At 43.7% G+C, this 26,554-nt stretch overlaps 2 protein-coding genes across 2 annotated transcripts; one reads left to right on the forward strand and one right to left on the reverse strand.

Moving 5' to 3' along the window:
• Nucleotides 1-1,676: 1,676 nt before the first annotated feature.
• LOC139300310 (polycomb protein suz12-B-like) lies at nt 1,677-10,202 on the forward strand. The gene is made up of 17 exons (XM_070923356.1): nt 1,677-1,848; nt 2,402-2,448; nt 2,559-2,623; nt 5,209-5,277; nt 5,609-5,658; nt 5,764-5,849; nt 5,973-6,219; nt 6,890-6,992; nt 7,087-7,192; nt 7,788-7,962; nt 8,067-8,155; nt 8,417-8,560; nt 8,794-8,951; nt 9,081-9,279; nt 9,425-9,504; nt 9,719-10,066; nt 10,151-10,202. The coding sequence occupies exons 1-17, from the start codon at nt 1,677-1,679 to the stop codon at nt 10,200-10,202; spliced, it is 2,190 nt and encodes a 729-aa protein (XP_070779457.1).
• Nucleotides 10,203-13,364: 3,162 nt separating this feature from the next.
• Nucleotides 13,365-26,554, reverse strand: crlf3 (cytokine receptor-like factor 3). The gene is made up of 9 exons (XM_070923703.1): nt 26,487-26,554; nt 21,960-22,087; nt 18,757-18,964; nt 18,435-18,522; nt 18,156-18,333; nt 17,838-18,066; nt 17,311-17,449; nt 16,994-17,106; nt 13,365-16,815 (listed from the first exon to the last, which is right to left on the reverse strand). Exons 2-9 carry the CDS (start codon nt 22,074-22,076, stop codon nt 16,550-16,552), a joined length of 1,338 nt encoding a protein of 445 aa, XP_070779804.1. The 5' UTR covers nt 22,077-22,087; nt 26,487-26,554; the 3' UTR covers nt 13,365-16,549.

Consider the following 26,554-nt stretch of genomic DNA (forward strand, 5'->3'; position numbering starts at 1 on the left):
ATTTCAACATCAAAACTCAGAACTGAACTGAGACAAACTGTCTGTGATTTCATGGCTTTCAGACACTGAGGCCCGCCGATGGACTCTGCTTAGTTATTGTTACAGCTGAATAACGCAGTGGAAATATATCACAGTGTGTATGTTCAAGTACTGTGTGTGCTCAGCAGCTATTTTAGTCCTCATTATGTTTCGGGGTCAGTGGTTTAGTCAGTCATGTGCAGGCAGTGCTGTGCTCATCTTGAACCATATCAGGAAAGATTATCATATATATATATAACAAGCAATTTGAATGTTTTTATGGATTTATATTTAAGCAATATTTAAGCGTCTTAAAAAATCTAAAATGTCTAGAGAAAATAAACTGTTTGATGTGCTGATGAAATGGTACTAGCTCCTCACTGTTCCTTTGTTCAAAATAAATAAAAAATAAAGTGTTCAGAGTTCACTTTCCTTCACTGGTAGAAACACTATAGCACTGATAACTACTTGATTTGTAGTTTTTAGGCGTGATGATCTCTGTCTTCAAGGAAAAAGAAAAACCCGAGGAAAATCACATTACACACAACTTATCCTGCCTTTATTTAAAACTTCTTTTCATGAGCAGCCATTATAATCAGTGACTTTATTTAGTTGTAATGACGTTTTGCGTCTCTGACCTTATTTAGACCGGGCTCGACATGCTGCAGGCGGCAAAAGCGCCTCTGCCTTCTGCTTCCAATTCGTACAATGAAACCGGCCGATATTCGCACCAATGAGAGCTCAGGGTTTCACAAACAAGCCCGGTGATTGGGCAGAGCTGTTAGAAGGCGGGCTCTTTCAACCCGGGTCACAGTGGAAGCTTCAAACTACATTTGTCAAGTTGTCGAAGAAGACGGAACTGGGATGGAGTCTGCCTTCAAAATAAAAGCACGCAATTGCTCAAAATTACACTTTCAGATAACATGTGTTTAATTTAGTGTGTTTCCATGGATTTCTGTATTTCTGATTTCCATATTCGTATCTGTGTTACACAAAAATTGAGTGGAACATGTGTTTTAACAATTTTATATTTTAATTAGAATTTATTTAGAAAATACTAAGCGGATAACATCGGTGTTATCATGTGCTGCTCTCCATTACCGCTAACCCAACTTGCCAACAGGCGCTCGGCTAGATACAATGCGATATTTGATGAAATTATGGCATCGAACCCCCTGAAAACGTGTGCTGTTTCCGTGTTTATTCAGTTGTCGTTTGGCAGCAGCTTACGAGTTCGTCATTGGTGAAGTTAGAGTGCCGGACAATGCTAGACAGTTAGCCCGGGGTTATTGCTAGCTGGCTAAGGAAGCTAGTTAGCTAGCAAGTCGCGTCAGCTTGCCGGAGGCTGATATCTTGTTTCGCGCATTTCAAGCCCATTCACCGACCTCTGTAACTGTTTAACCGGCACCATTAGAGAAACACTAGATTGAAGCTTCACCAGTGTCAAATTTAAAACCCGGAAACTTCCACAATCCGCTTTTAAAATGAAGAGCCAACAGTGTTTCTCCTAAGCGGCTGGTTTTGAGCAAACGCTGCTCTTTTGTTTTGACAAAGGAAGAGGACCTGAGGATCTTTCTTTCTTTTTTTCTCTTTTTTTGTTGTTGCACCAGTTCACATCTGGTGGTGGGACAGTTTCTTTGGCCATTGTTCTTTTGGCCATGGCTCCACAGAAGCAGGGCTCCTCAGGTGGAAGCCACCCGGTGGGTTTCGGTTCTGGGGGAAAAGCCAACGGGTTGTACCAGTCGTCCTCTTCTGCGATGGCTGCAGCCAAGAAGCCCAACATGCAACTCATTCAAGCCGACCACGAGTTGTTCCTGCAGGCCTTCGAGAGTGAGTTTCTGCTGTCATATAGTTTATTTAAAGATATCAGTGTTGGAGTTTAATTTAAGGGCACAGGAAGCTTCACACAGGCCATGTGAGTGGTGAGATGAGGGGCTGCATAGCTGGAGGAATAGATCATTTTACAGCTGTGGAGCTGAGCTGCTCCATAACTTACTTCACTTATCACCGAGTCACTGTACGCTTTGATTTTAGCCATGGCCAAGTGTTGCACTGCTGTCATGCTTCATATCTTTGTCGTCGGGCTTGTTGTCTGCACACTTAAATCAAGGTGAAGTTAAGACAGAATGAACAGCTTGTTGCACGCAGGCAGGAAGATGATTGAATTATTTTCATGAATGTGTTGCTGCTGTTCAGCCACGTGTTTAACAGTCTCCCAAACACTGCTGCTGCAACGTTTGTGTTCAGTTAACCTATCAATTGCATTTTAATCAATCATTGTTTTTCATTCATTACTGAATTATTGTTTCAGCACTAAGTGTACTGAGCTTATCGTGCTTCTTGGTTGGCTTGATGATGTAACTATATTTATGTTTATTCGCAGAACCAACCCAAATCTACAGGTTCCTCCGCACCAGGAACTTGATCGCTGTGAGTGTTTCCTCTCCTTGAAAACAGTCACTTGATTAACTTGACCATTTGTAAGAGGAGACATGTTGAAGTAGAGTTGTAACCCTTCATCTCTCCCTGTTACATTTCAGCCCATATTCTTGCACAGGACACTCACCTATATGTCCCACAGAAACTCAAGGACTAACGTCAAAAGGTAAAAAGAAACCTCTCTGAGGATGTTGGCGTGCTGTCTTTGTGTCCATTCATGATGGTTTTCCAAAGGTGAAAAGTTTTATGCTTGTCTTTTTCTGGCTTTGTTTCTCTCTATTTTACGTTTAATGACTGTGTGTTGGATTGAAACCTGGTGTTGAATAGTTTGTCTCTTTTAAAAACCAGGTCAAGTGTTACCTGGAGCGAAGGTTAACCGTCAGCTGTAGGTGGGGGCTGACTGGATCGGTTAAAGCTGAGATAGGAGAGCCGTTTTCAGTTAAGCTGCTTTGCATACAGGAGCTGCACAAAATACACATGGGGCTGCTTGTGGTTCAGTCTGCACTGAGGGGGTGTGTTCAAATACAGAGAGCATTGTCTGGTGTTAACACCTGGATGTGATGCTGAAGGACTTTTTGTTGTGTGTTAAAGATCTTGAACACAATTAAACTGAGTTTCTCTTTTGCAGAATGTGTATATTGACACTTGATCATGTATCTGCTGTGCTGCCAGTAAATCGGTGACAGTTTTACCTCCGACACGAACACACGCTGGCAGGTGTTTGTTAGTGTTTGATTTGTCGTTTGTGTCGTGGAAAAACATTCATGTGCAAAAGAAGAGAGAAGTTCTCACAGTATTTAACGGAGTAATCTGTGGATACGTAAAAGTGTTTCGTGTAATATTTTAACTGTTAGATTCACAAGTTTTACGAAACAAAATCTCTTTGATCCTTCATTATTAATTTAGTATTTACTTCATTTTTCTAAGTTTAATAAAACTTTAAAGAAGAGAGAAAAAGAAAATATATTTTGTTAGAGCGTTTTTATAAATTTGAGGATCTGAAACGCTATCAGCTGAAGTTGAAAAGTTTCAAGTTTAGTTGTTTTTTCAGTCCTTATTTGGACATGCACTCATCCCTTTTCTTCTTTGAGTTACTGTAATTTGTATCAAGACTAAAAACCCAATTTAAAGCCCCTCGAGGCCAGTTTGTGATAGTGGGCCATATAAATACAATTGACTTAAAAATGGCTGGTTTGACGTGGAAGTAGTGAACCAGGTCGATGCGTCTCCTGCAGCTCACTTTCACTTTCACTCGTGCACGCTTCAGTCACATGAAACGCTGCTTGTGATTTGAGATGAATAAGCGCCACACAGTTATTAACTGTTCACAAAGCACAGATAACTGAGAAACGTAAACTGAAGACACAGAACAGAAGTAGATTTCATGAATTAGGTTAAATGCTGTTAAAGAAAACTAGTTTAGTTTTAGACATTTCATGCAAACGTGTTAATGTCTCTTTTCAGGCCCTGTGAACTAAATTGACTCGGTGCAATGAAAATGTCTGAGCAGTGCACAGTTTCTCTTGTGTTGCCTCTTTGAAAGTCCTTTTTTCAAAATGGGTCTGTATTTTATCCCAGCTGTGCTCCACCTCAAGCCTTCTTGATGTTTTATGTGTGGAACTGTAAGCCAGTTAAAGTAAAAGGCACGCAGCCGACAGCGTGTCCAGCAGCAGTCGTTTTCTCCTGAAGGACGCTGAAATAATGGCGTTCACGTTGCAGTGATGTTCCAGGAAGGAGAGCGTGCATGTATTTGGTTGATGCGGTGTGTTGCTGGTTGTTCTTTTTAATTGAAATGAATGAAAATAAGGAGGCTGCACCTTTTTGATTCAGTGCTCCTGTCAAGATGTAAGGCTGCTTTCTCTCTGCACGGCCTCACACAGGTGTTTTCAGTTACTTTGGCTCATTAGACCTCAGCTCAGGTTGAACTTGGACAGAACTGGGGATTATGTGAGGCCACCAAACCCTGTGCACTAATGGGTTCGCTCCAAAACTCAGACACACGGACACACTGCCGCTTTGAGCCAGGTGGACGTGCTTTCCATTTCAGTTCAGTTCAGCACACACAACTGCACATGGGGCTTATGCAGACTTGAATTGACGGCTTATGCAGCGTGTAAACAACACATCACATCTACCAACAGCATCTTAAACAAACAGACTAATAAACAGACATCTCACATGGCTTGAAACCAAATGGAAAATGTTCTGTGCTTCCTCTGCCAACACTCGAAAAACAACATCATACCTGCTGCCTCATGTGCTGCTTGCACAACAGGTTTCTTGGCAGTTTCCAGCAACTTTACATGCTGATGCAGAATCAACTGCACGAACAGATTTAGACTTATATGTTTTTACAGGTGATGGCCTTTACTTTTTAAAGATCAAGATCATACACGATTCAAGCTTTCAATAGTCTGGTCTATAGTTTCATATCTGTATCTGTGTAACGTGACCGGGCCTAGGACACAGCTGGGGAAAGAAATGACCATCACAAGCACAGTGATAGCAGATGATAATATAATTAAATTTATTTATTTAGCACAAAACAAGTTCACAAAGTGCTTCACGGAGACAAAAACAGGTGCAGATGATGTTAGTCGGTGAAGAAATTGATTTTTCTCTGATCTATCTCTGGATAGCAATTCGCCGCCTGTGTAGTGACCTGCTATTCTGCCTGTAGGTCAGTGTTGGGTGGTGGTGGTGGTGGTGGTGGTGTTGCCACTAATCCCTGCTGTTTGTCTGCATGTACAGGAAAAGCTCCAAGGTTGACAATCTGTTGTTCAAAGTGGAAAAGATGAGAGGTGAACAGGAGACTCACAGGTAAATACTCACTGGTCCGTGTTGTTGTTGTTGTTCAGAAGTGTTTTACCTTAACACGTACAAAACCCTGAATATGTGTTATAATTCATACATTTTCCATTTAAATGAGACGTGTTGGGTTCAGTCAGTGTTTTCCTATAAATACCACAGAATGAGTGTCTCTGTATCTGAATGAACCCATTTCTGATCTTACTAATGCAACATCCAGGCCCAAAGGTTTAGTCAGGATGTGGAATATTATTTATTTCACCAACTAAAACCTACTTTTTGTAACTGCTGCTCTAAGACACACTGATCATGTGACCTAAAGTCCCTCTGTTTCTCCCTGCAGCTTGGCCTCTAATCTGCAGCTCACCTTTACTGGCTTCTTTCATAAAGCTGGTGAGTTTGTCCTCTCTGCAGCCGTCCTTTTTGTGTTTTCCTAAATAAAGCCTTTCCACTGACACAGGAAGCGTCTTGTCCTGGTTTGTGTTGTGGTGTTCTCAGGGAAGCCATCTCAGGACAGTGAGAACGAGCAGAACTCTGTATCTCTGGAGGTGCTGCTGGTCAAAGTGTGTCACAAGAAGAGGAAGGTGTGTGTGTGTTTCACGACTTTCAGATTTTAAAGGAGGGGCATCTCCTGCTTTTTGCACACTTAATAATGTCCTGTTGTCGATGAAGTACATCTGAGCTGTCTTTTCCTGCCTCGTGTCCAGGATGTGAGCTGTCCAGTGAAGCAGGTCCCCACAGGGAAGAAGCAGGTTCCTCTGAACCCAGACACGAGCGCTGGAGTCCAGGCCAAGCCGGGCTCCTTCGCCTCCCTGCTGGTTCCCAGCAGCGATTTTGAACCCAGCAACTCTCACATGGTCAAGTCTTACTCGCTGCTCTTCAGAGTCTGGAGGCCCGGATACCCCCGAACACAGATCAACGGTCTGGCCAACGGAGAGAATCACCACAGCAGAGGTGAGCAGAGACTTATGACTTTTAAAGGAAGGCTTTCTATCAACGACTAACATCGTCGGGTCCAGATTATGAAGGTGAATGTTAAAATTATTACCCAAACATCCTGCTTCAACTTCGGGTTTGTTTCTGACAGCAGGCTCTATTTTGCATCCGGTTCCCAGTTGGTAAAAAAACGATCAAATATTATTATAATCTCTTATAAGCAAAGATTAACGTTAATTCATTAATGGTTCAAATGAAACTTCTGGCTCTTGTCCGGTTTATGACACTCGGCGTCTGTAGTCACCACAGATTGTTTGTGAGGGATGAGAAACATCATCCCTGAGTGGTCTGTGTTTGCAGTCTGAAAAGACCAACAGAGGGGCGACTTTTCTGCAGAGCAATGATCCATCAACGTCATGAGAATCTCCTCGTTAAACATTCCTGAATATCATCAATATTTTAGGCTTTGAGCTCAGCGATTAACTTTGAGTACTGTGTTTTTATCACTGATAGAATGAGAAGTTGTAATAAACTAAATTCTTTCTTTTAATGTGAAATCAGCACTCTGATGTTTGGCTCCTTGTGGTCACCGAGGATTCACTGATCAGGTTTTTAAGACCAGTTCTAATCCTCGTCCTCGGTCTAGTGTGGCACAGAAGCGGTACATGTCATTGTGTGTCTGTTTCAGACTTTACAGAGGAAGTGGTAAACCGGAAGAGGAGGAGCTCCTCGCTCAGGGAGGAGGGAGAAAGCACATTCGTGGCTCAGATGACAGTCTTTGATAAAAACAGGTGAAACTCACAAACTGTCACACAAGAAAAAGTCTTGTTATAATCTTATAATCTGCGGCAGAATCAAGAAGTGAGAAAATGTTGTTGGTTGCAGACGCCTGCAGTTGTTGGACGGGGAGTATGAAGTGTCTATGCAAGAGATGGAGGAGTGTCCTGTCAACAAGAAGAGGGCCACCTGGGAGACCATCCTGGACGGAAAGGTGTGTTTGTGTGGAAATACCTTTTAGTGTGGAGCCTCGCTGGGTTTGTTCAAAGTACAAATGTACATGTCAGATGTTTGCACAAATCCTGACGGGTAGTTAAATGCTCGCTGCTCACACATCCGACTCATCAGTGACGAGAGATGAGTGTTGTTTCTCCTGAAATGTAGCTGTCACAAGTGAGCATTAGATCAATAAAACCTGTGTCCTTTTGACAACGTTACGAGATCGTGTCTTACTTAGTGAGCGATCTGAGTAACAACAAAAGCACCGTCAGACTGAGACTCACCACCGTCTCGTCACCTCCGCAAGATTCCTTTTGTTAAGGAGCACGAAAAGCAAAATATAGTACCCTCTAATAATATTAATAATCTTTATTTATCGAGCAATTGATGCAAATAGTTTCACACAAAGCAGCAAATTAAATTCAACAAATCATCTCTTAAATCTTATAATAAAACATTCTATGGTTAAAGTATTTTGATCAAATGTAGATCTGTTTTTATTTGATGGGACATGCAGTCGTATAGCATGTTATCATTATTATGGTCTGGATGTTTCTGACCCTAATTAACTGTCTCCTGTCTTCTTGTAGCGTTTGCCTCCATTCGAGAGCTTCTCTCAGGGTCCCACCCTGCAGTTCACTCTGCGCTGGACCACTGACTCCTCTGATCGCTCCACCGCACCGGTGGCTAAACCTCTGGCCACCCGCAACTCTGAGACCAACCAGGACACCAGACCCAGCACCCTGAGAGCCACACACACACTGGGTGAGCAAGAAACGCAGACACGCAGATTTCACAGCGAGCCGTGTTCAGTCGGTGGTGAAACTGTTCCTTTATTAAAAGTCGCGTGTTTCTCTTCTGTGCTGCAGCTGTTAAAGAATCCTTAAATGCTGACGTTCAAACCAGAAGAGAACAAATCTCCGCTGAGCCCCGACAGAAACTACGCATCTTCTACCAGGTCAGCCTGCATACACACACACACACACACAGGTCATAGTCATGTTAGACTTAAGAATATAAGACGCTATCTATTAGCTTGTTCTGTTAGCATGATTACTGCTACTGGTGCTCACATCGCACTGTAATCTTCTGTTGTAGTCTGATGTGAGTTTGAGGGACGTCCTTCTCGGGAGTCTTCGTTCAGCCGGGTCAAACAGACGATCCGTCTTATGTTCGTCTCGCTCTCTCTGACGCTCGACGTCTCTGTTTTTCTGTCCAGTTCCAGTACAACCACAACACGCGGCAGCAGACGGAGGCCAGAGACGACCTCCACTGTCCCTGGTGCACCCTCAACTGCAGGAAGCTCTACAGTCTGCTCAAACACCTCAAGCTGTCTCACTCCCGCTTCATCTTCAACTACGTGGTGAGACGGGCTCACACTGTCTGTGTGCAGAGAGAGAGAGAGAGAGACACTAGAAAGCTAAAGATATCCTGAGACTTAAAATACAAAACAGATAAGACGTCATTAGAACTGAAATAAATTAGGATTAACATTAACTCAGAGAACTAATAATAACTATTTAAGTGTTTGTCTTCAAGCTGTTGTTGTTGTTGTTGTTTTGGTCATTGACACGTTCCTCTCCTGGTCTCTGGCAGCCACATCCTAAAGGAGCCAAGATCGAGGTCTCCATCAACGAGAGTTATGATGGCTCGTATGCAGGAAACCCTCAGGACATCCACAACCAGCCGGGCTTCGCCTTCAGCAGGAACGGCCCGGTCAAGAGGACCGCTGTCACCCACATTCTGGCCTGCAGGTACCGCCGATTGTCTGAGTCTTTACTTTCATTATTTAGCTTCTCTACGGCCTCATTAATAATCACAATAACCCAGAGGATCGTATTCACGTCAGCGTTTGTCAAGGTGAATATTGTGTCTCTGCCCAGACCCAAGAGGACGACGGCCAGTCTGTCTGAGTTTCTGGAGTCGGAGGACGGCGATCAGGAGCAGCAGAGGACGCTCATCAGCGGACACAACCGCCTCTACTTCCACAGCGACAGCTGCGTGCCGCTCCGGCCTCAGGAGATGGAGGTGGACAGCGAAGACGAGAGGGACCCGGACTGGCTCAAAGAGAAGACCGCCAAGGTGAGTCCAGTTTACCTGTCGCTGCTGGGCACACTCTGAGGCACCAGCTGATCACGTTCATCAGGATGAGGAGGTCGAACACGCTGCTGTTCTGTTCCTGGTCCTGTCTAAAGTCTGACGTCTCCGTTCTCTGTTCTCACTGCAGCAAATCGAGGACTTCACTGACGTCAACGAGGGGGAGAAGGAGATCATGAAGCTGTGGAACCTCCACGTCATGAAGCGTGGGTGTGTATGGAGCTGGGATGGGGTTCAGTAGGGATTATATTGACTTCAAATCCACTCATGAACATTCAACATGTGCAGCTAACTGAAGACTAAAATAACCACCAACCACAACCAAGTCCAAGAAATTCTGTAAACCTGGTTTCTCAGAGATTTGGTCTCATCTGGTCTCTTCTGGTCTGTGTTCATCATATTGATTCTCCTGTCCTCCCTCCAGCTTCATAGCCGACAACCAGATGAACGAGGCCTGCCTGCTGTTTGCCGAAAACCACGCCGCTCACATCGTCAAACACGGCCTCCACCGCAACTTCCTGCTGCACCTGATCAGCATGCACGACTTCAACCTGGTCAGCACCCTGACCATCGACCAGGCCATGGCCCGCCTCACCCAGAGCAAGGCCGCCCAGAGAGACCGAGACCAGGAGGAGGAGGAAGAAGAGGAGGACTGGGAGACGGCCGTGGAATCCCAGCCGGAGCTGGATCCAGATCCCGATCCTGATCCATCAGAGTATAAACCCTGTAGTGACGAGAACGGCTGCCTGGAGAATGGAAAGCAGCAGCAGCAGCAGCAGCAGGAGGAGCAGCAGGAGGAGGAGGAGGAGGAAGAAGAAGAAGAAGAAGAAGACGAAGAGGAGGAGGAGGAGGAGAGTGGAGGAGCTGTGACAGAAAAGCAGAAACTCTCCGGTTCAGTTTTAAACTGACTGCTCAATCAGAGACCCACAAAGATCCACAAAGATCCCCGAGCAGGACCAGTGGTTCGGAAGATATCTGTTACAGGCCAGAATCCACAAAAAGGACACACACAAGTTACTGCAGGGATTTTGTTTTCAAGGGCAGAAACAAGATGAAGTCGTTTGTTTTTTCACACGTTTACACCGAAGAGACGCCTCAGGGGCGTTTACCGTTTCATGTGAGGAGTTCAGAAAACTTGAAGCTTAGAATCACCGTTATTGTCTTGTTGTTCTCGTCACGTGTCCCGGCAGATGGAACAAGGTTTTAGCTCATAATCAGCGACCTGCCTTCAGAGGTGCCGCATCCTTTCATGTCCAACCCACAAAGTTTATTAACGCCACAACTATGGAACAAGCACAAAAGAAATTCAGCCGTCAGTCTGGATGTGGAGGGACAGATTCTGTAGATAAAGTTTTTTGTTTTTGTCAACAAATCCCCCGAAAAGACCAAAACCAGCAACGTGTAGTTACATGGTAATGAAGGAACATGTCCTCCAGTGCATCGCTGTGGCTCATTCGTGTGTTTTCAGTAGTTTGGAGCTCTAGCTGATACCTGTTGGACTGGTTTTACTTTGTTCATGGGATTTTTTTTTTGACAAGAAGAAAAACATGAAACGTCACCAGAGTTGTGCACAAATTTGTGATTTTGCGTTCAAAGTTTTGAAATCTGCTTTCACATTTTTCTGCAGCCGTTTTTGGCAGATTGTTTTTGGAGGTTTTTAAACAGGAAGCACACATTATTTGGCTGCTGTGCTCGTCTGTTGGGAAGAAACGTGACTTTCGACAGCTGTTGACTTTGCGCTCGTTCAGATCTGCAGACGCAGTTTTTCTTCTGGACTTGATGAAAACCTCAAACACACTCAGGACTTTATCTTCTGTTGCTCTCTGAACTTAGAATCTACATTTTATATCATAATCTGCCTCTGCACGCGCTCAGACCCTGATGTTTGATGACCAGTCACATTCATTTTGTGTTCCGTTATAAACCCTCAGACGGGATCGTGTCCTTCGTCTTCCTCAGTATGAAGCAACAACCAGTGACCCTCCAGCCAGTCTCCGCTCCACCAAAGCTTTTCTTGATCACGGAGTGTGTCTACATGCACACCAGTGTCATGTTGTGGGTCACAGATGTCTGATCAGGTCTCGGATCAAGCCTCTAGGTGTCCAGGACTCCTATCGGTTCTCCAGGTGTCTAATCTGGTCTCTGGGTCTCTTATCGGTTTTCTGGGTGTTAAATCTAGTCTCTAGGTCTAAGTCTATTCTGGTTTCTGATTAGCTCTTCAGGTCTCTAATAAGAACTCTGCTGCAGCTTCACTCTCTTCTGTTCTCCCTCTGATCGACAGGATATATTGATATTTATTATATTGTGGAATATAAACCCGCTCGGACAGCTGTGATCAGATCCTGGATCAGATGTTTGCTTGTCACAGCACCCAACTCAAATATTCCACTTTGAGGGCTCATGTGAGTTTCTGTTTACACATGCAGAGACATAAAGAGGATTCACTAAAACTCTCTGGTCTGCACACACACTTCCAGTGCAGTTTCGTCTTCCGGTGCTCGACCTTTTTATTCCTCCGAAACACTCGCTGGACGTTTCCAAGCGTCTCGGCTCCTTTTTCTCACATCGACTTCTACTGCCAGCACTCAGACGCCAAGATGCATTATTGCTTTTTTAAAACGACTTGTTGTTTTCCTCCAAGACAACAAAGTGATGGTAAACTGTGTCCCCCTTCAGGCGCCGCCTCCTCTGAAACACACAATGTAAGCGTTTTGGACCGTTGGTCACACACACAAGCTGATCTGCATTTCCCCTTAATTTATGGTCTTAATGATTATAAATAGTTGCAGCCCACCTACAGAGGCGGAGCCTGGAGCGGCACACAGCTAACAGTTGTCCCTTATTTTAGTCATTTCTCAGCTGGTTTTTGGTTTAGTTGTCCTCCTGTTGTGTACATACGACTCTTGTGTAATAAATTAGTTTTGGAGTTTGATTGTTTGAGAACCTGAACGCCACCCGGGAGGTTTTGTACTTTCTTAGTTTACACACCAAAGGGGATGAATTTGCTGCAGATTCCTCCGCTCTTGTTTGTCTCTTGTGAAAAGTTCCTGCTTTTTGTTTAAAAAAGAAAGAAAGAAAGAAAAATAAGACTCAGCTGACCTGCTGATGTCAAGTTTCAGTGAGACACAAAGCACAATGTCCAGATGTTACTGCTCCACACTGACCAGATGTGTGCAGCAGTGAGGACTGAATGCAGAAGTACTTTGAGGTTTGATGGAGTAGTTGGTTTTTGTTTGTAACTTCTCATATTGTGAATCTGCTCTTTAAAAGCTTTACATCAATCAGAAGTCTGATGGTGACAAATCCAGCATGCGGTGGGCGTTCGGAGTTCATATGAGACCCCTCAGAGTGACGCTCAGAGCCCACTGGAGGTTCTTCTTGTTTTTGTTTCATTCACCTGAGACCAGCAGCATTTTGCACAAGATGGGAGGAGCCATGTCAAGAAAACAAGACTTTTCTTCAACAATTTATGTAAAAAAAAAAAAACCAGCTTATGAACTTTTAAGTTGAGTCAAAGTGGTTTTTCTATTAAAAGAACAATTTTGTACAATAATCGTGCAGATGGTCCGTTTCTTTCACTGATATTAAGTTCCATCACAAAAAGGTGACTTTAAGACCTGTTGATGGCTCGAACAAGGCCTCGTTACGTCAACTTCGAGAGTAACGTCCGTCACGATGTTTCAGTATTCACTGCTCCCAGTGGTCAGCGTGTGTTACTACACATCTGTCTGTTGTGCCAAAGCACTGTATGACTAAAGTACAGTGTTTGTGATTACTACAGTTTGGACGTATTGATTGTTGCAGTTCCTCATTGTGACCACTGGAGGGCAGTAAACACTCCTGATTCCGACCTGTTTAGACACAACGTCACGGTAACGAACATCAAATATTTACTGACCTCAGCTAATGAAACTGTTTTAAACGTAGTCCTCTCTAAACAACCAATAAATGTAGAGGTATAACTAAAATATTGTTAGCTTTTTAACAGAATGACTAGATAAAGACGAACAGATGCTTCACATAAACAAAACAAACGAGGACTCATTACGTCACAAACACGAGAGAAGTGATCAGTTTACATAAAATTACTTTATTGAATAAAATATGAAAGATGACAAATAATGCAATGCAACAGTTTGACCAGCAGGTGTCCCTGTTTAGACTGTCGAACACTTTGAAGCACAGTTTGCTTCAGTGTGGTTCGGCCACCAGTTTTCTCTCCTTCAGGCAGGAAGATACAGTCAGGTTGTGTTCACTGGTCTCAGGAAATCTGTACCATCAACTGGACCCATCCAGGGTTCCATTGTCCTCCACAGAAACGAAAAACACTGACCTTAGATCAGCCAAAAAACAAGGAAACATCCCAGAAGAACGTTGTTTGAGAACTGAGGAAGAGGCGTCGGTCGGTTGAGTCCAAAACAGTTTCTGACATTTCATTTTCATTGAAGTCATCTTGTCCACAGTGTGAGCAGGACAAACACTAGTATTTATTCTTTGCACACAGAAAACAAACGACATGTTGTCAAATAAAAACCCAAAGACGGAAGGAGCAACGTCAAGAAGACGCTGCTTTTATCGAATAAAAACAAATTCAGAGCTGAAACGTTGTAAAGACATCAAGATGTTTTTGTTGCAGCAGAAACATCATTGTTAATAATTAGTCTTCACTGCGCCAGACGGACCAAAACAAAGAATAAAAGTGACATAAAGACGGTGGACAGCCATGATGGAACATCGTGATGTACCAGAGTTTAATTCTCGGAGTTAACACAGAGGAAACAATTATTCTGACAGTCTCGTTCAATCAAAGTATGTGTCGCCAAAACAAAAGAACAGCAGCTGATCCTTTACAGTTGTGAGCAGAACAGCAGAGCAAATATCAAAGTAATGTTTCTCTCGGTGTGTCTGAGAGAAAGCTGTCGACTATTTTGATGATTGATTAATGAAAGTAGGTTGATTTTCAAGTAAAAATATCAATGATTCTCTTGTTCCAGCTCCTCACGTGAGGATTTGTTGCTTTTCTCTGTTTTACGTCACTGTTTTATGTGTTTTTGACAAAACGAGACATTTGAAGACGTTAACTTGGACGTTTCTGACAATAACTGGATGGCGACACAGAGAAACTGAACTTTAGTAAATTAGTTAAAAACAGTATAAAAGTCATTTTGTGGATTTATTATTATATTTTAAGATGAAGGGAAGAAGTAAGATTCACTTCCTGTCTTCATCCAAGCCTTGTTTCTCTGTTTTTACAATATTCTGCATCAACACTACGACAGACGAGTTAAACTCAGGTCCTCACATTAATCCCACTCTTATTAACATCGGCCACATACAGTAACAAGTCAGGCTGTGTAAACTGGACCGAGGCCCATTAGTTCCTCACAGACGATCAATAACCATCACTCATACGTGTAGCTAACACGCTCATCCTCCCACTAGAAAAGGCAGGTTTTGTAAATACTGTTAGGATTGTCGATGCAAAAAGCTCAAATAATTCAAAGTAAAAGTTTGATCCGTTTAAAGGCGGCAGTTCAGCCAAAAACACAGTTCATCAGTTCATCTGTTCGGCCTGGAGCTCCGTCTGAGCCATCATACAATAACAAGATTTCACATTATTGAACAGTTTGTGTTGAGTCGAGATGATGATAATATTATATCTGAGTTACCACATTTAAAAAAACATTGATCTAAAGATAAAGAGCTCCGGGTGAGAGCCCCCGTGTCATTACCTCTGAACAGACACTGCCTTTCTTTCAGCAGCACACGAGGCATTTTACTGAGCTTCTGATTGGCCCACAGGTCAGACGAGTCACAGTGCCACAAGCCTGTAAGCAAGCTAAACATTTAAAAAAAGAAATAAAGAAATGAAAACCTGCTGGCTTCCATATTCTGGGGTTCTCCAGACCTCAGAGATTCACCCCATAACTCCCGACAGACACTCAGGCCGGTTTGTGTTTTTGGCGAACTGTCCCTTTAAACGTCTGATGAACACGTTTAGGAGGAAAAGAAAAATACAAGACTTTCACAGTGACGGGTTTCTGTTAAGATACAAAAAACAAAAAGACCAGCAGGTTTAGCCACTTAAACCTTTAAAGAGGCAGATTGTAAAACTAAAAACCATCATCTTGCAGCCTCCGAGGATCAGAGTGCGTGTCCTGACAGGTTGTGCACTACGGCTAAATTAAGACGATGCAAAGATCAACAACTACAACAGATGCCAAATAACAACAACAAAGCTGTAAACAACGGCCAACCTGGTCAGATATGCTGCTTTTTTTTCCTGAAGAGCTGGAGACCGGCGGTCCACACCGACAGGGTTTACAGAGTCTGGAAACATCAGGGTCAGTCACATCTCCTCCTGCAGCCTCAGTCAGCACACGAGAAAACAAGATGCTCAGAGAAATCAGGTTACGGGAAAAGGACACAGCTTTTCACCGACTGAAAGCTTTACACGGGCGCTCAGGTTTCATCCCACTACTCTGTTGTCACGGCGACACTTTTCCCTCAGAGAAAACTAGCTGGGGAAACCAGGCTCCTCTAATTCTTTACCCCGACTACAGAAACCAGATTTGTTCTACATGTGACGAATTCAGATTAGTGCAGAAAGTGACCCAGTTACTTCCTGTTAGTTCATGTAAACACACTGAAAGAAACAAGCTGCTGCTTTTGACAGTAAAACCGATGAATGCAGCAGATTTTTAAAGATTTGTCTGTAATCCTCGTAATCTTGTTTTCTTGCTACAAAATCATTCTCTGTGGAGCCCCGTGGACTCCAGCTTTAAGTTTAATCTCTTTTCCAAACAGAAATGAAACCTGCTCGCGTTGCCAACGTTGGCTCTGCTTCAGTGAACCTGTCAGGTGCTGCAGGACCGAAGAGTTTTACTTCTGCTTGGACCTTCACAGCCGTTGCTTTGTCATTGTGGTCTGGTGAAGTCGGCTAGCTGTTTTCCAGGACATGCTGGTCAATTTTGTCCCATTTCCCAGGAACTTTCCCTGCCTGGAAAGCTCCATGACAGAATTCCAGGTTGCAGAAGGAGCCCTGAGCAGTGAATTACGTATGAATAATGTGTGCAGCTGCTAAAGTGGAAAAACTCATTCTGGGGAGAAATGACAGATTTCTGTTTCCGGACTTGTCGCCCTGTGAGTGACTGAGGTGTGAGAGGAAAAACAACAGAAGAGAAACGTTGACACTCTGAGCTCCAGCAGATTCAAGGATCCATCTTTACTCTTCTCAAGCTGAGCGACGGAGCCTTTAGAACACGAGCACTTTCCAGCCGGAGTGGACGAACGAGCAGCCGAAGAAGAGGCAGTCCACCGCCTGGTCCACCAGCCAATCAAACACCACCTCCCGGTTCCCCGAGCCGATGGTCACCCGCAGCTTGAAGTTGCCCCCCTCGCTCAGGTTGTTGTTGCTGATGGGAAACAGGTTCACCACTTCCATGTCAAAGGTGACAGCGGAGCCCACGGTGATGGCGGGCAGCTGGTTGGTCATCTCTTTGCCGTTGACGAACACGGCCCCTGAACACGAAGACGTAAGTCAAAATAAAGTGTTTAAATTCAACCTTTTTCCTCCTGGTCTTTATTAAAAATGATCAATACTTCAGCTACAATCGCCCAGTAATAGTTGGTGACTTCTATTAAAAATAACAACAAATCCCTAAAAGGACTACATGTCTCTCCGTCTGTGTCGGCGTACCGTTGGTGGAGATGCAGACGGCCTGGTCTCTCTGAAGCGACTCTGCCCCCCTCTGACTGTCCACGCACACGCCCAGACTGTCCCTCCGATCCATCTGACCTGCTGCAGAGATCCTACACACACACACACACACACACACACACACACAGTTAGATTACTGTACATTCACATACAGAATTGAATCTATAATCTACAGCTATTCAAATATTTAACAGTAATTTCATTATTTGCCAGGTTGAAGGCATACATACATCTATAAGGGTCAGGGTTTCCTTGTGTGTGTGTGTGTGTGTGTGTGTGTGTGTGTGTGCGCGTACTTGAAGGTCAGTGTCTGGCCACAGAAGTATGTGGGTGCGTTGGAGTAGAGGACGGGGCAGCGGGTTTGGGTGGAGTCGTTGCGCAGAGCGATGTTTCTCCTGCTGCTCAGGATGAAGCCCTCAGTGGCCGGACGCCACTCTGGAGGATGAGACAACACACACACACACACACACACACACACACACACACACACACACACACACACACACACACACACACACACACACACAGATATATTATTCAGTGTTCTCATGTCTAGAAATTCATGCTGGAGTTGAATTTTTCATGCTGTGAGCAAAACAAACCAAATTTCTTTCACTTCCATTGTATTAGAATCCCAGACACAGATATCTCCAAACCGGGATGATTAAAACCTAAAACCACCTGCATCATCATCCAGCTACTAAGAGTTTAGATCCTCTCGAGCTCAGCAGTCTGAGCGTGCTGTTTAGACCTCCGCAGCTTCGGTTCCCCCCTAAACAGGTTTCTGCGCTGGCCTCTGCGGGTCCGCTGAGTCTTCACCTACCATGCGGTGCGAGCGTGGTGAATCCTGTCTGCGGGATGCTCCAGGGGCTCCACTCGGTGCGACCCTCCCCGCGGGCGCAGACCCTGAACAGATAATCAGTGTGAGGGTCGAGGTGGAGAACCAGGAACTCACAGTCCCGACCGATGTAGGCGTCCTCATACTGGCTCCCCCCGCTGCCAGACCGCCGGTACTGCACCCGATAATCTGCAGCTGCGAAGTCTTCATCCACCTGATGCACACGAATGATAATCAAGTGTTTGACATTTACCTCAACATGTCCTGTGTGTATGTGAGTGTGGTCTCCCCCCCCCTGCTGACCTTACACCAGCGGACCAGGATGCTGCCCGGTCTCTCCTGCAGCTCCTCGATCTGGACGGGTGGGTGGGAGGAGACTGAGCCGTGGCGGGACACCCGGTCCCTCAGCAGACCCAGCAGGGAGTCGTCCAGCTGGGCAGAAACACACGGCACGTCCACCAACGCTGGTACCTCTGGTAAACTGGAAAACACCAGAACCAGAAAAGATGTCAATATAGTTTGTGATCATGGAATATTATCTCACACAGATGGATGGAAACTCCTGCAGAGTCTCTGTCCTACCTGTCCAGTTGGATGTGCAAGGCCTTCTTGGTGAAGCTGCCCAGTTGGTCCTCCTTCTCCCCAAGACCACAACGCAGAGCTGCTTCCCCTGGAGACACAGAGACAGAGGCTATGTTCAATACATGACTTTTAAAGATTATTTTCTCGATGTCATAAAATTAGGAAAATTGCCACGGTGACATCTACAACCGTCCACAACCCAGAGATTATATTTTATCATCACATAACAGCAGATAAAAGCTAACAAGTAGAAAACAAGCGTTCCTTTGCTCCCTCCGGAAATAAAAGAGACGTTTTGCAGATGGTGTCTGTGTGGACCCACCCTCCCTCAGCAGCTCGTCAGCCTGGCCCACCCCGTGCTCTATGAGGCTCTGGCAGTCATCTAGAGGTTTGACGCTGTCCGCCTCGATGGCGTCCACCTCAACCAGCAGGGCGGCCAACCGCTCCGCCAGCAGCCGACTTGCTGCCGCCTGCAGCTCCGCAAAGTGCCGCCGGAGGGCCTCGCGGGCCTGACCCGAGCTGCCCCGGACCTGAACAACAGAGAGACGAGGAAGAAGGTCAAAAAGACGAAGGTTTCTTTGAAAAGAGTGCCGGCTGTTAGAGAGCATCGTCATTCTGCTTTACATTTATCCAATTTCAAACCTTCACAGCCAAGATTTGGTCCAGGTATGAGACCGACACTGCAGCAGTCGTTACTTCAGTACTAATACATTCTGTATCAGTGTCTTTTAACTACTACTGGACAGATCACACAGAGAACTGGTACAGACAGATTTCTTCTTCACAAATAATCAATCAAACAAAGACACGCAGACAACATGCTGTCACTATGTCATGATATTTAGCTTACATTTGTACACTTTCAGCATTTAGAAATAATAATCAAATAACTCGGTAACTAATGTCTCTGGCTAACTAACATTTCAAATGGTATACCAGTGAACAATGGCAGCTAGTAGCAGTTATAACTAACAGCAGTATCTTTAAGGATGAGGTGATATTCTTTATTCTAGTTTTGGTCAACAAATCCCACGAAAAGACTAAAACCAACAACATGTCAGTCCGTCTCTCAGTCTTGTCCCAGTGGTTCCTACTGAGAACGTAAGAAACACCTCACAGATATACAGTTTCATATTTAAAAATCAGAAATACTTTATTATTGATCCCCGGGGGCTCAGTCATTGAAATAAATAAAACAGCTGCTCACTGTAGTTTTTATCAAACCAACAGGAGGAAACAGTGAGTTTGTTGGGGACTATTTTCAGCGGCGGATTAATCCACATTTGGTGCTCTAGTGAGTATTTGGGGCAGCAGGACGGTGTATGTACAGTGTGTACTACTACTACTACTACTACCACCACCATACACAGTGCTAGCATCGACTCAATGACAAGTAGCTTGTCAGGAAGCCGCTGGTTTGCCATCAGCAGCACAGGTCATGTTTCAGTTCCTCTCTGCAGGACACACTTTTATACACAAACACACACATGCGCGCACACACACACACACACACACACACACACACACACACACACACACACACACACACACACACACACACACACACACACACACCAAAGTATTTCACTATGAGTATACAGACAGAGCGATAGAGAGATAGCAGGAAACGGAAAGCTGATTAACAACTGCTGCAATGATAAAGCAGGGACAGCATGAGGATGGAAACACACACTGGCTTTTACACACTGAACTGTGTGTGTGTGTGTGTGTGTGTGTGCGTGTGTGTGTGTGTGTGTTGAGCAGACACAGGACGTTTTCCACTGGAGACAACGCATCCCTTCCTGACGACTATCAGTGCGACACAGACAACCAATGATCAATATTTTGGGGTTCGTAGAATAATAGTCAAACTAAAAATATGACCAGACATCATCAAACATGGGAGGAGCTGATCTGGAATCAGCCGAGTGTTTTAAGGAGGACAAGATGCCGCAGTGATAGTATTGTCTGAGTTTTCAAACACACACACTCTGGCATCTCCTTTCTTATTCTCATTGAGTGAGTGTGTGTGTGTGTGTGTGTGTGTGTGTGTGTGTGTGTGTGTGTGTGATGTTTCCTGGATTCCTTTAATCTGGTGGTGAGCCATCGCTGCTGTGGGAAAGAAGGGGGTTATGGGAAACAAACCGGACCACATACTCGATCCAACATAATGTATGATGGAGCAGCTGGGACTGGGTGGAGGGACTCTCAGACACACAAACACTAAAAACATTGTATTGTGTGTGTGAGAGTGACTTAAAGAGCATGTTTCACTTTATACTTAATATACATCTCCAGACAAAACCAATAAATCGTCAATGTCAGGGGCTGCGGATGGCTGTGAAAAAGCTTTATGAAATGATATTATTTCAGGTAATATCTATCTTACTTGTGTAAAAGTTGAAGTAGGATTGCAACACTAAGGACTTTCAAGGATCATGCTGCGGTCAAGGATTTTTAGACGAAGTGCAAAGTACGCTGTTAGTGGAACAAACACATGTATAGCTTGTATCTGCCTCCTGGAGAAACCAACAGCATTGTTTTAATAGCAACTCTAAAAGTCTGCAGTCATGGAGTCTATGTCAGATTCATCTGGTCAGGCTCAACTCATGAGCATGTTCTACTATTAATGAGCAACAGTTGGCATATTAACATGCATATTAACAACTATTAAATCCTCACAACCTGATGTTTGGTGGCACGGGTATGTTAGCATTCTGAAGTTAGCGTATTAGCAGGCGTACAGTTAGCATCACTTGCATGACCGATCAATTCAACAGTAGTTGAGATATTTCACTGTGGATCAAACAGAGGAGAGCTGCTTAATCTGCTTTAAACTGACATGTTTGAATAAGTGACTAAAAGGGCAAACCTGAATACTTGTAGTTACTGACCCGAAATGTGTTGAAAACCGTCAAATACCGAAAGTTAGCATCCAAAGTCTGCACAGATTCATCAAATATAGCACCTGAGTTGGCTAAAAACATGTTGATCAGTATAATTTTACCAAACTCAAGTCTCCTATCAGTCCTAATATTAAACATCTTTGAAATGATACCCAGCCGTAGTGACCGTAGTGAAAATAATATATTTATGCATCCAGAATAAAACCCCACTTTACTTTTTAATTCCACAGTGTTATTGATCAATTAAATTCATGTTTTTGGACATGAATCTGTCCTCGTCCCTCTCCTCTAAGACGTACTGTGCGTCCATAGCAGCAGGAAATAGCAGCATTGTTTACTGTGAGCAGCTGGAGGGGTAAATCTAGACAGCAGGAGGAAGGAAGAGATAACAGACAGAGGGAGAGGGAGAATACACTCCCCTGAGACTGTGCTGGGTCAGGGGCTAACACACTTCACATTGCCCCGGCCTGGCTGAGTTTACTCGTGGTGATCAGGGAGGAAAATCCATCATACCTCAGGGCAGGAGCCATGTTTTCTCCCTAGTGACACCTCTAAGGGAGTTATGAGCATAAATCTGTGTATGCGTAGAGGTGTGGACAGATGTGGACAGATGTGGTACCTGTTTGCGGGCCTGGTTGAGGCCTTGCAGGCGCTGCTGGAGTTCACTGCGGTAGTTCTGGGCCGCCTCGATGCTTTCCTTCGCCTCCTGCAGCAACACGTCCACCTCCACAGACATCCTCCCGCCTCCTGACACAAGCAGGAGGAGAATATTTACAAAACACAACCAAGACGCAGTTTAACCTGAAACCAGACACAAACACACTCCCAGACTCATCACGACGTGCAAAAGTGTCTCAGCTCGTGTCCCGAGGTTTCAATTCATTCAGATTTAGATTTTTGAATTAGAAAGTCTCAGTATGGAAGAGCTATAAAATAAATAAACTGATCAGACTAGACGTGATGAAGTTGGCAGTGACTCAGATCGATCTAAATCTAACAAAATAAAACATGCTATGTGATGCATTTATTTGAGGGTAACCTCTGCATCAGTTTAGAAGGCATCAATTACAATCAATTAATATAATTTTCAATTAAATACCCAAACCATTATACTCTGACATCCAGCCGCCCACCTTTTCAGTCCTGTTTCATAGAAATTCTTGTGTACTTCAGGAAACTGCGTAATTCTTTCCCAACAACACCCACTCTTGCAATACAATATCCGCTGATAATTAAAGTATGATTAACATTTTTTAATCGGCACTCAAAGCACTTGATCTAACACGGGACAAGATGTGTTTACTGTACTAACATTCATCCAAAAACCACAATCTTCCTGTAACCTTCAGTCTCAAGGTCTTGAATCCACCGTCCCCCTCCCTACAGTAGTCCTACTACTAGTACTGCTGTAGTCTGTCCTTATAAAGGTTTTGAAATAACGTGGTTGTGTTTTGCTGAAAGAATCAAACACAAATACACCTCTGTAACCACCCTGAGAATAATGAAAATGTTTGAGAGCTTAATAACCTGCATCCTCCACTACAAAAACTACCCAGCATGCAGAGCCTTTTGACTGGCAGAGGATGTGTGGCAACAAGAAAACCACTTCCTACTGCTACCAGCCAGAAACCTACCAGTCAGTTAACAACTCTACTTTCAGTGTGTGGGAAGTACAGTTTGGATAAGAGCTGCTCAGTGTGGCCCACCTCTGACACAACGTAAACCTTCCTTGCAAAGATAAAACACAAAATGGGTGTACTTATTATACAATACTGACCGCAGAATACACCCAGCAGGTAATATAAGGTCAGATTAACAAGCTTCTTCCTGTGACCTCAGCATCTATTATCTAAGATCACTAAAATAATGATTATTTTGGCTGCGTGTTAATGTTAAAGTCATCCAGAGTATGAGAACACTGATAGCACAGAACAAAGTAACATCAACACGTAGAGTTCATCTACAGAATGAGCGTTAATGTCACCGCAGTCACACAAACACATGAGAGTTTACAACTGAGCATCTACAGCAACACTTTTCCAACAGTACAGCAGTAAAGTAGTAACACCAGAGTACTTCTCACACTCTCACAGCATCATTTCACTCTCAAAACAGGCTGACGAAAGCAAACTTTCTTTAAATCATAGCATGAAATATACAGACACACTGTTGATACACTTATTTGAAGTTGATAGCGCCATCATACCCAGAGTCTCTGCTCACACTGCAGACAGAATGAAACTGAAGATGAGATGAATTTCCTTTTACACTACCCTAAATGTCTTCCTGTCAACGCAGTCTATTTTTGGTGAGAGAATCAAGGGGAACGTCAACAGATCATGTTCATGATCAATTAATCTGTTAACCGTTTAGTCCATCGCAATTTCACACAGTCTAAAGAGAAATCTTCAAATTTGATTTCCTGTCAGATTAACAGACAAACAAAACAAAGATATTTAATTAATAGTTTTTAGCATTTTATAACACTCTCTTTCCACCCAGAGCTGAAAGTAGTGACACAACCTGGTTCTCGCTGCCGTCGGCCATGTTTCCTTTACAGCATCTAAAGAGGAAGTCGCCGACAGGCCTCATGCGTCTGCCACATACAGTATCATCGCGTGGCCCAGGAGGGCATCTTATGTTACACTAGACCATGAAAACAATTATCTATAGGATGAAGACAGTTATCCACCATCTTATTAACAACAACCCAATGATCACAAGGTGTGATTTCACCCTCTTATCGCCGCTTGAGCTCTACAGCGCTCCAGTTTTATACCAATTTATTTCACGTAGAAACAAAGCACAACCCTCTATAAATATCACAACTATGCACCGGAAAATCATGCCTGTCATTCTGGAAAATGATCCATTATCCAGAATCTGATGTAGGGCTGCAGATCAATCGTGTTGTCGTATTCAAATAGTTTGTTTTGTCCGACTAACAGTGCCAACGATATAAAACACAGAACAGAGGCAGATTCTCACACTTGAAAAGCTACAAACGATGAATGTTGGCACTTTTCCTTGTTGAATTAGTTAATAGATTCATCAATTATCAAAATAGCACTCAGCTAATCGATAAATCAATCAATGGTTTCAGCTGTAGTCAGATAAGAAGATCAGTTCATCGTCTCTGTGGGTCAGAAACAGAGATGCTGTAGGTCCAGGATGTTAGTTTAGCTTAGCACAAAGACTAGCAGCAGAGGGATCTGCTAGCTTAGTTCCATCAGGAACTTAGTTTCAACAACTCCAACTTATTTACATGTATCTTGTTAACTAGTCATCAATCCACCCAAGAGTCTAAGTTTAGGTTTAGTGGTTTAGTGGTTTAGTGGACCACTGAACTGATTTACTGTTACATCAAACAAAACCCCAGTTTATTTATGTATTTATACACAGATGAATGCAAATGAAGAGCCACAGAATTATGCAGGCATGCACTCGCTCGCTCGCTCCCTCCAACGTGAACAACATGCACATATACATTAGTCCTCCCGTCTCTCTGCTAACAAACAGCAGCCTTTAGTCCAGCCGTTAACAGCCACCCACAACTTAGAGTTTCATCCTCTAAAAAGGGTGCTGGCCCTCCCTCCATCTCTTTAATCCTGTGGTTTATAATCCCTCATTCTCTCCAAAACCCACTGAAGACTCAAAGTGAATGCAGGGCACTTTGCCAAACAAGCTGGTTTTCCTATAACACAGAAAATCTCTTGTCTATATTATACGGGTGTGGCTGGAAACAAACTGAAATCTCCTTTTGTCTTTTATTTCTTGCATGCTTCTGATGTAAAGCCGGCGATTCTTTTCAGAGTATTTAGGTCAACCTGCATGGAGCGATGTCCTACTGTCCCGCTTTCACAGGTCTGTCAGACTGTTTACGGTGTCAGAAATATGTGCTTGCCACAAATTTAGTGACACAAACAAGTCCTGCTGGGGAAATAAGCCTAAAAGAAACTTCGATATAACCACACATTTCTGCATGCTAGAAGTAACAAACATTGACTGATGAAGCAGACTTTATAAAGGTTTTGTTGTGCTGCTTTTGTGTGTGCTTGTTTATTCTGGCTCATCACTCTGTGTTTTCATATTCTTCTTTCATATCCATGAGCACACTGGCTGCTATGACAGCATTTACCATAATGTATATTAGTGGACACAAACAGTATTCTCACATTTGAATCTTTCAATACATGTCGTCATCAGCAAGGAGTTTAAAATAAGCTGCATGCAACTCCTTCAAGCATGCTGCACATGTTGTGACTAACAGGAAAGTTATGAAAGGCACTCAAGAGCAAACCCACATTATTATTATTAGAACAGACCACTGACAAGACGAGACAACAGCAGACATCAGACATGTCTAAACTCGCTCACAGCAACTTCCGTATTTTGTAGTTATTTTCAAGTTAAACCTCCGCCCACCAGCATTGGGGCTGCCCTATAGTCTTATTCCATAATGTAAAATGCATAATTACATAATTCACGCTGCATAATTTCTCACATTTTCGTGTTGCAATATCACGAGGAGGCAGATCGGTGGATCTAGTCCTGCCAATCTTAACTTATCTGGAGTGTGGAGAGAGCTACTTCCAAACTCCGTTAAGAAATCTCGTATTTTTAAGTTGGCGCTACTGTCAGCAAACCCAGACACATCTCAATAATAGAAATAAATGTTTTCCTCAATAAATTATGAATATAAGTAAATTCGGCGTAGAAGCTGTTCACTTTATCCATGAAATGTCAACTTCAATAGATGGTTCGCGCTGCTCCTTACGATGTATTTTGGTGGAAGAAGTTTATCACAATAACTAGCAACTAGCAAAAAAAGGTTGTCAGTGTCAGCTATGAGACTGAAAGAGTGCTACTGGGGCAGTGGGTAGTTGATATAAGAAGTTAAAGGCAATATTTACCAGTTAGCGAGACAACACGACCGCATTTTAAAGGAGTTTGTCGTCACCTTCTCTCAATAACGCAACAAGACAGGAGGAAAGTTGTGGCTAGCTTGTGGCCAAAAGACAATGAACCTCGGATCATGCTTGAGAGAGCAAACACAACACTCCCATTAACTAGGACAGAAAAACAACGGCTAATCGGTGAAATTAAACGTCTCCCTTCTTGTGTGGAGAAAAGCCTCCAAACGTACCTGTTTTAGAGCTTTCTACAGGCCATTTCGTCCCGAAACTTGTGATTCAGCTCGTAGCCGCCGCCACA

The sequence above is a fragment of the Enoplosus armatus genome, chromosome 17, assembly GCF_043641665.1.
Source record: "Enoplosus armatus isolate fEnoArm2 chromosome 17, fEnoArm2.hap1, whole genome shotgun sequence".
NCBI classification, from domain to species: Eukaryota; Metazoa; Chordata; class Actinopteri; order Centrarchiformes; family Enoplosidae; genus Enoplosus; species Enoplosus armatus.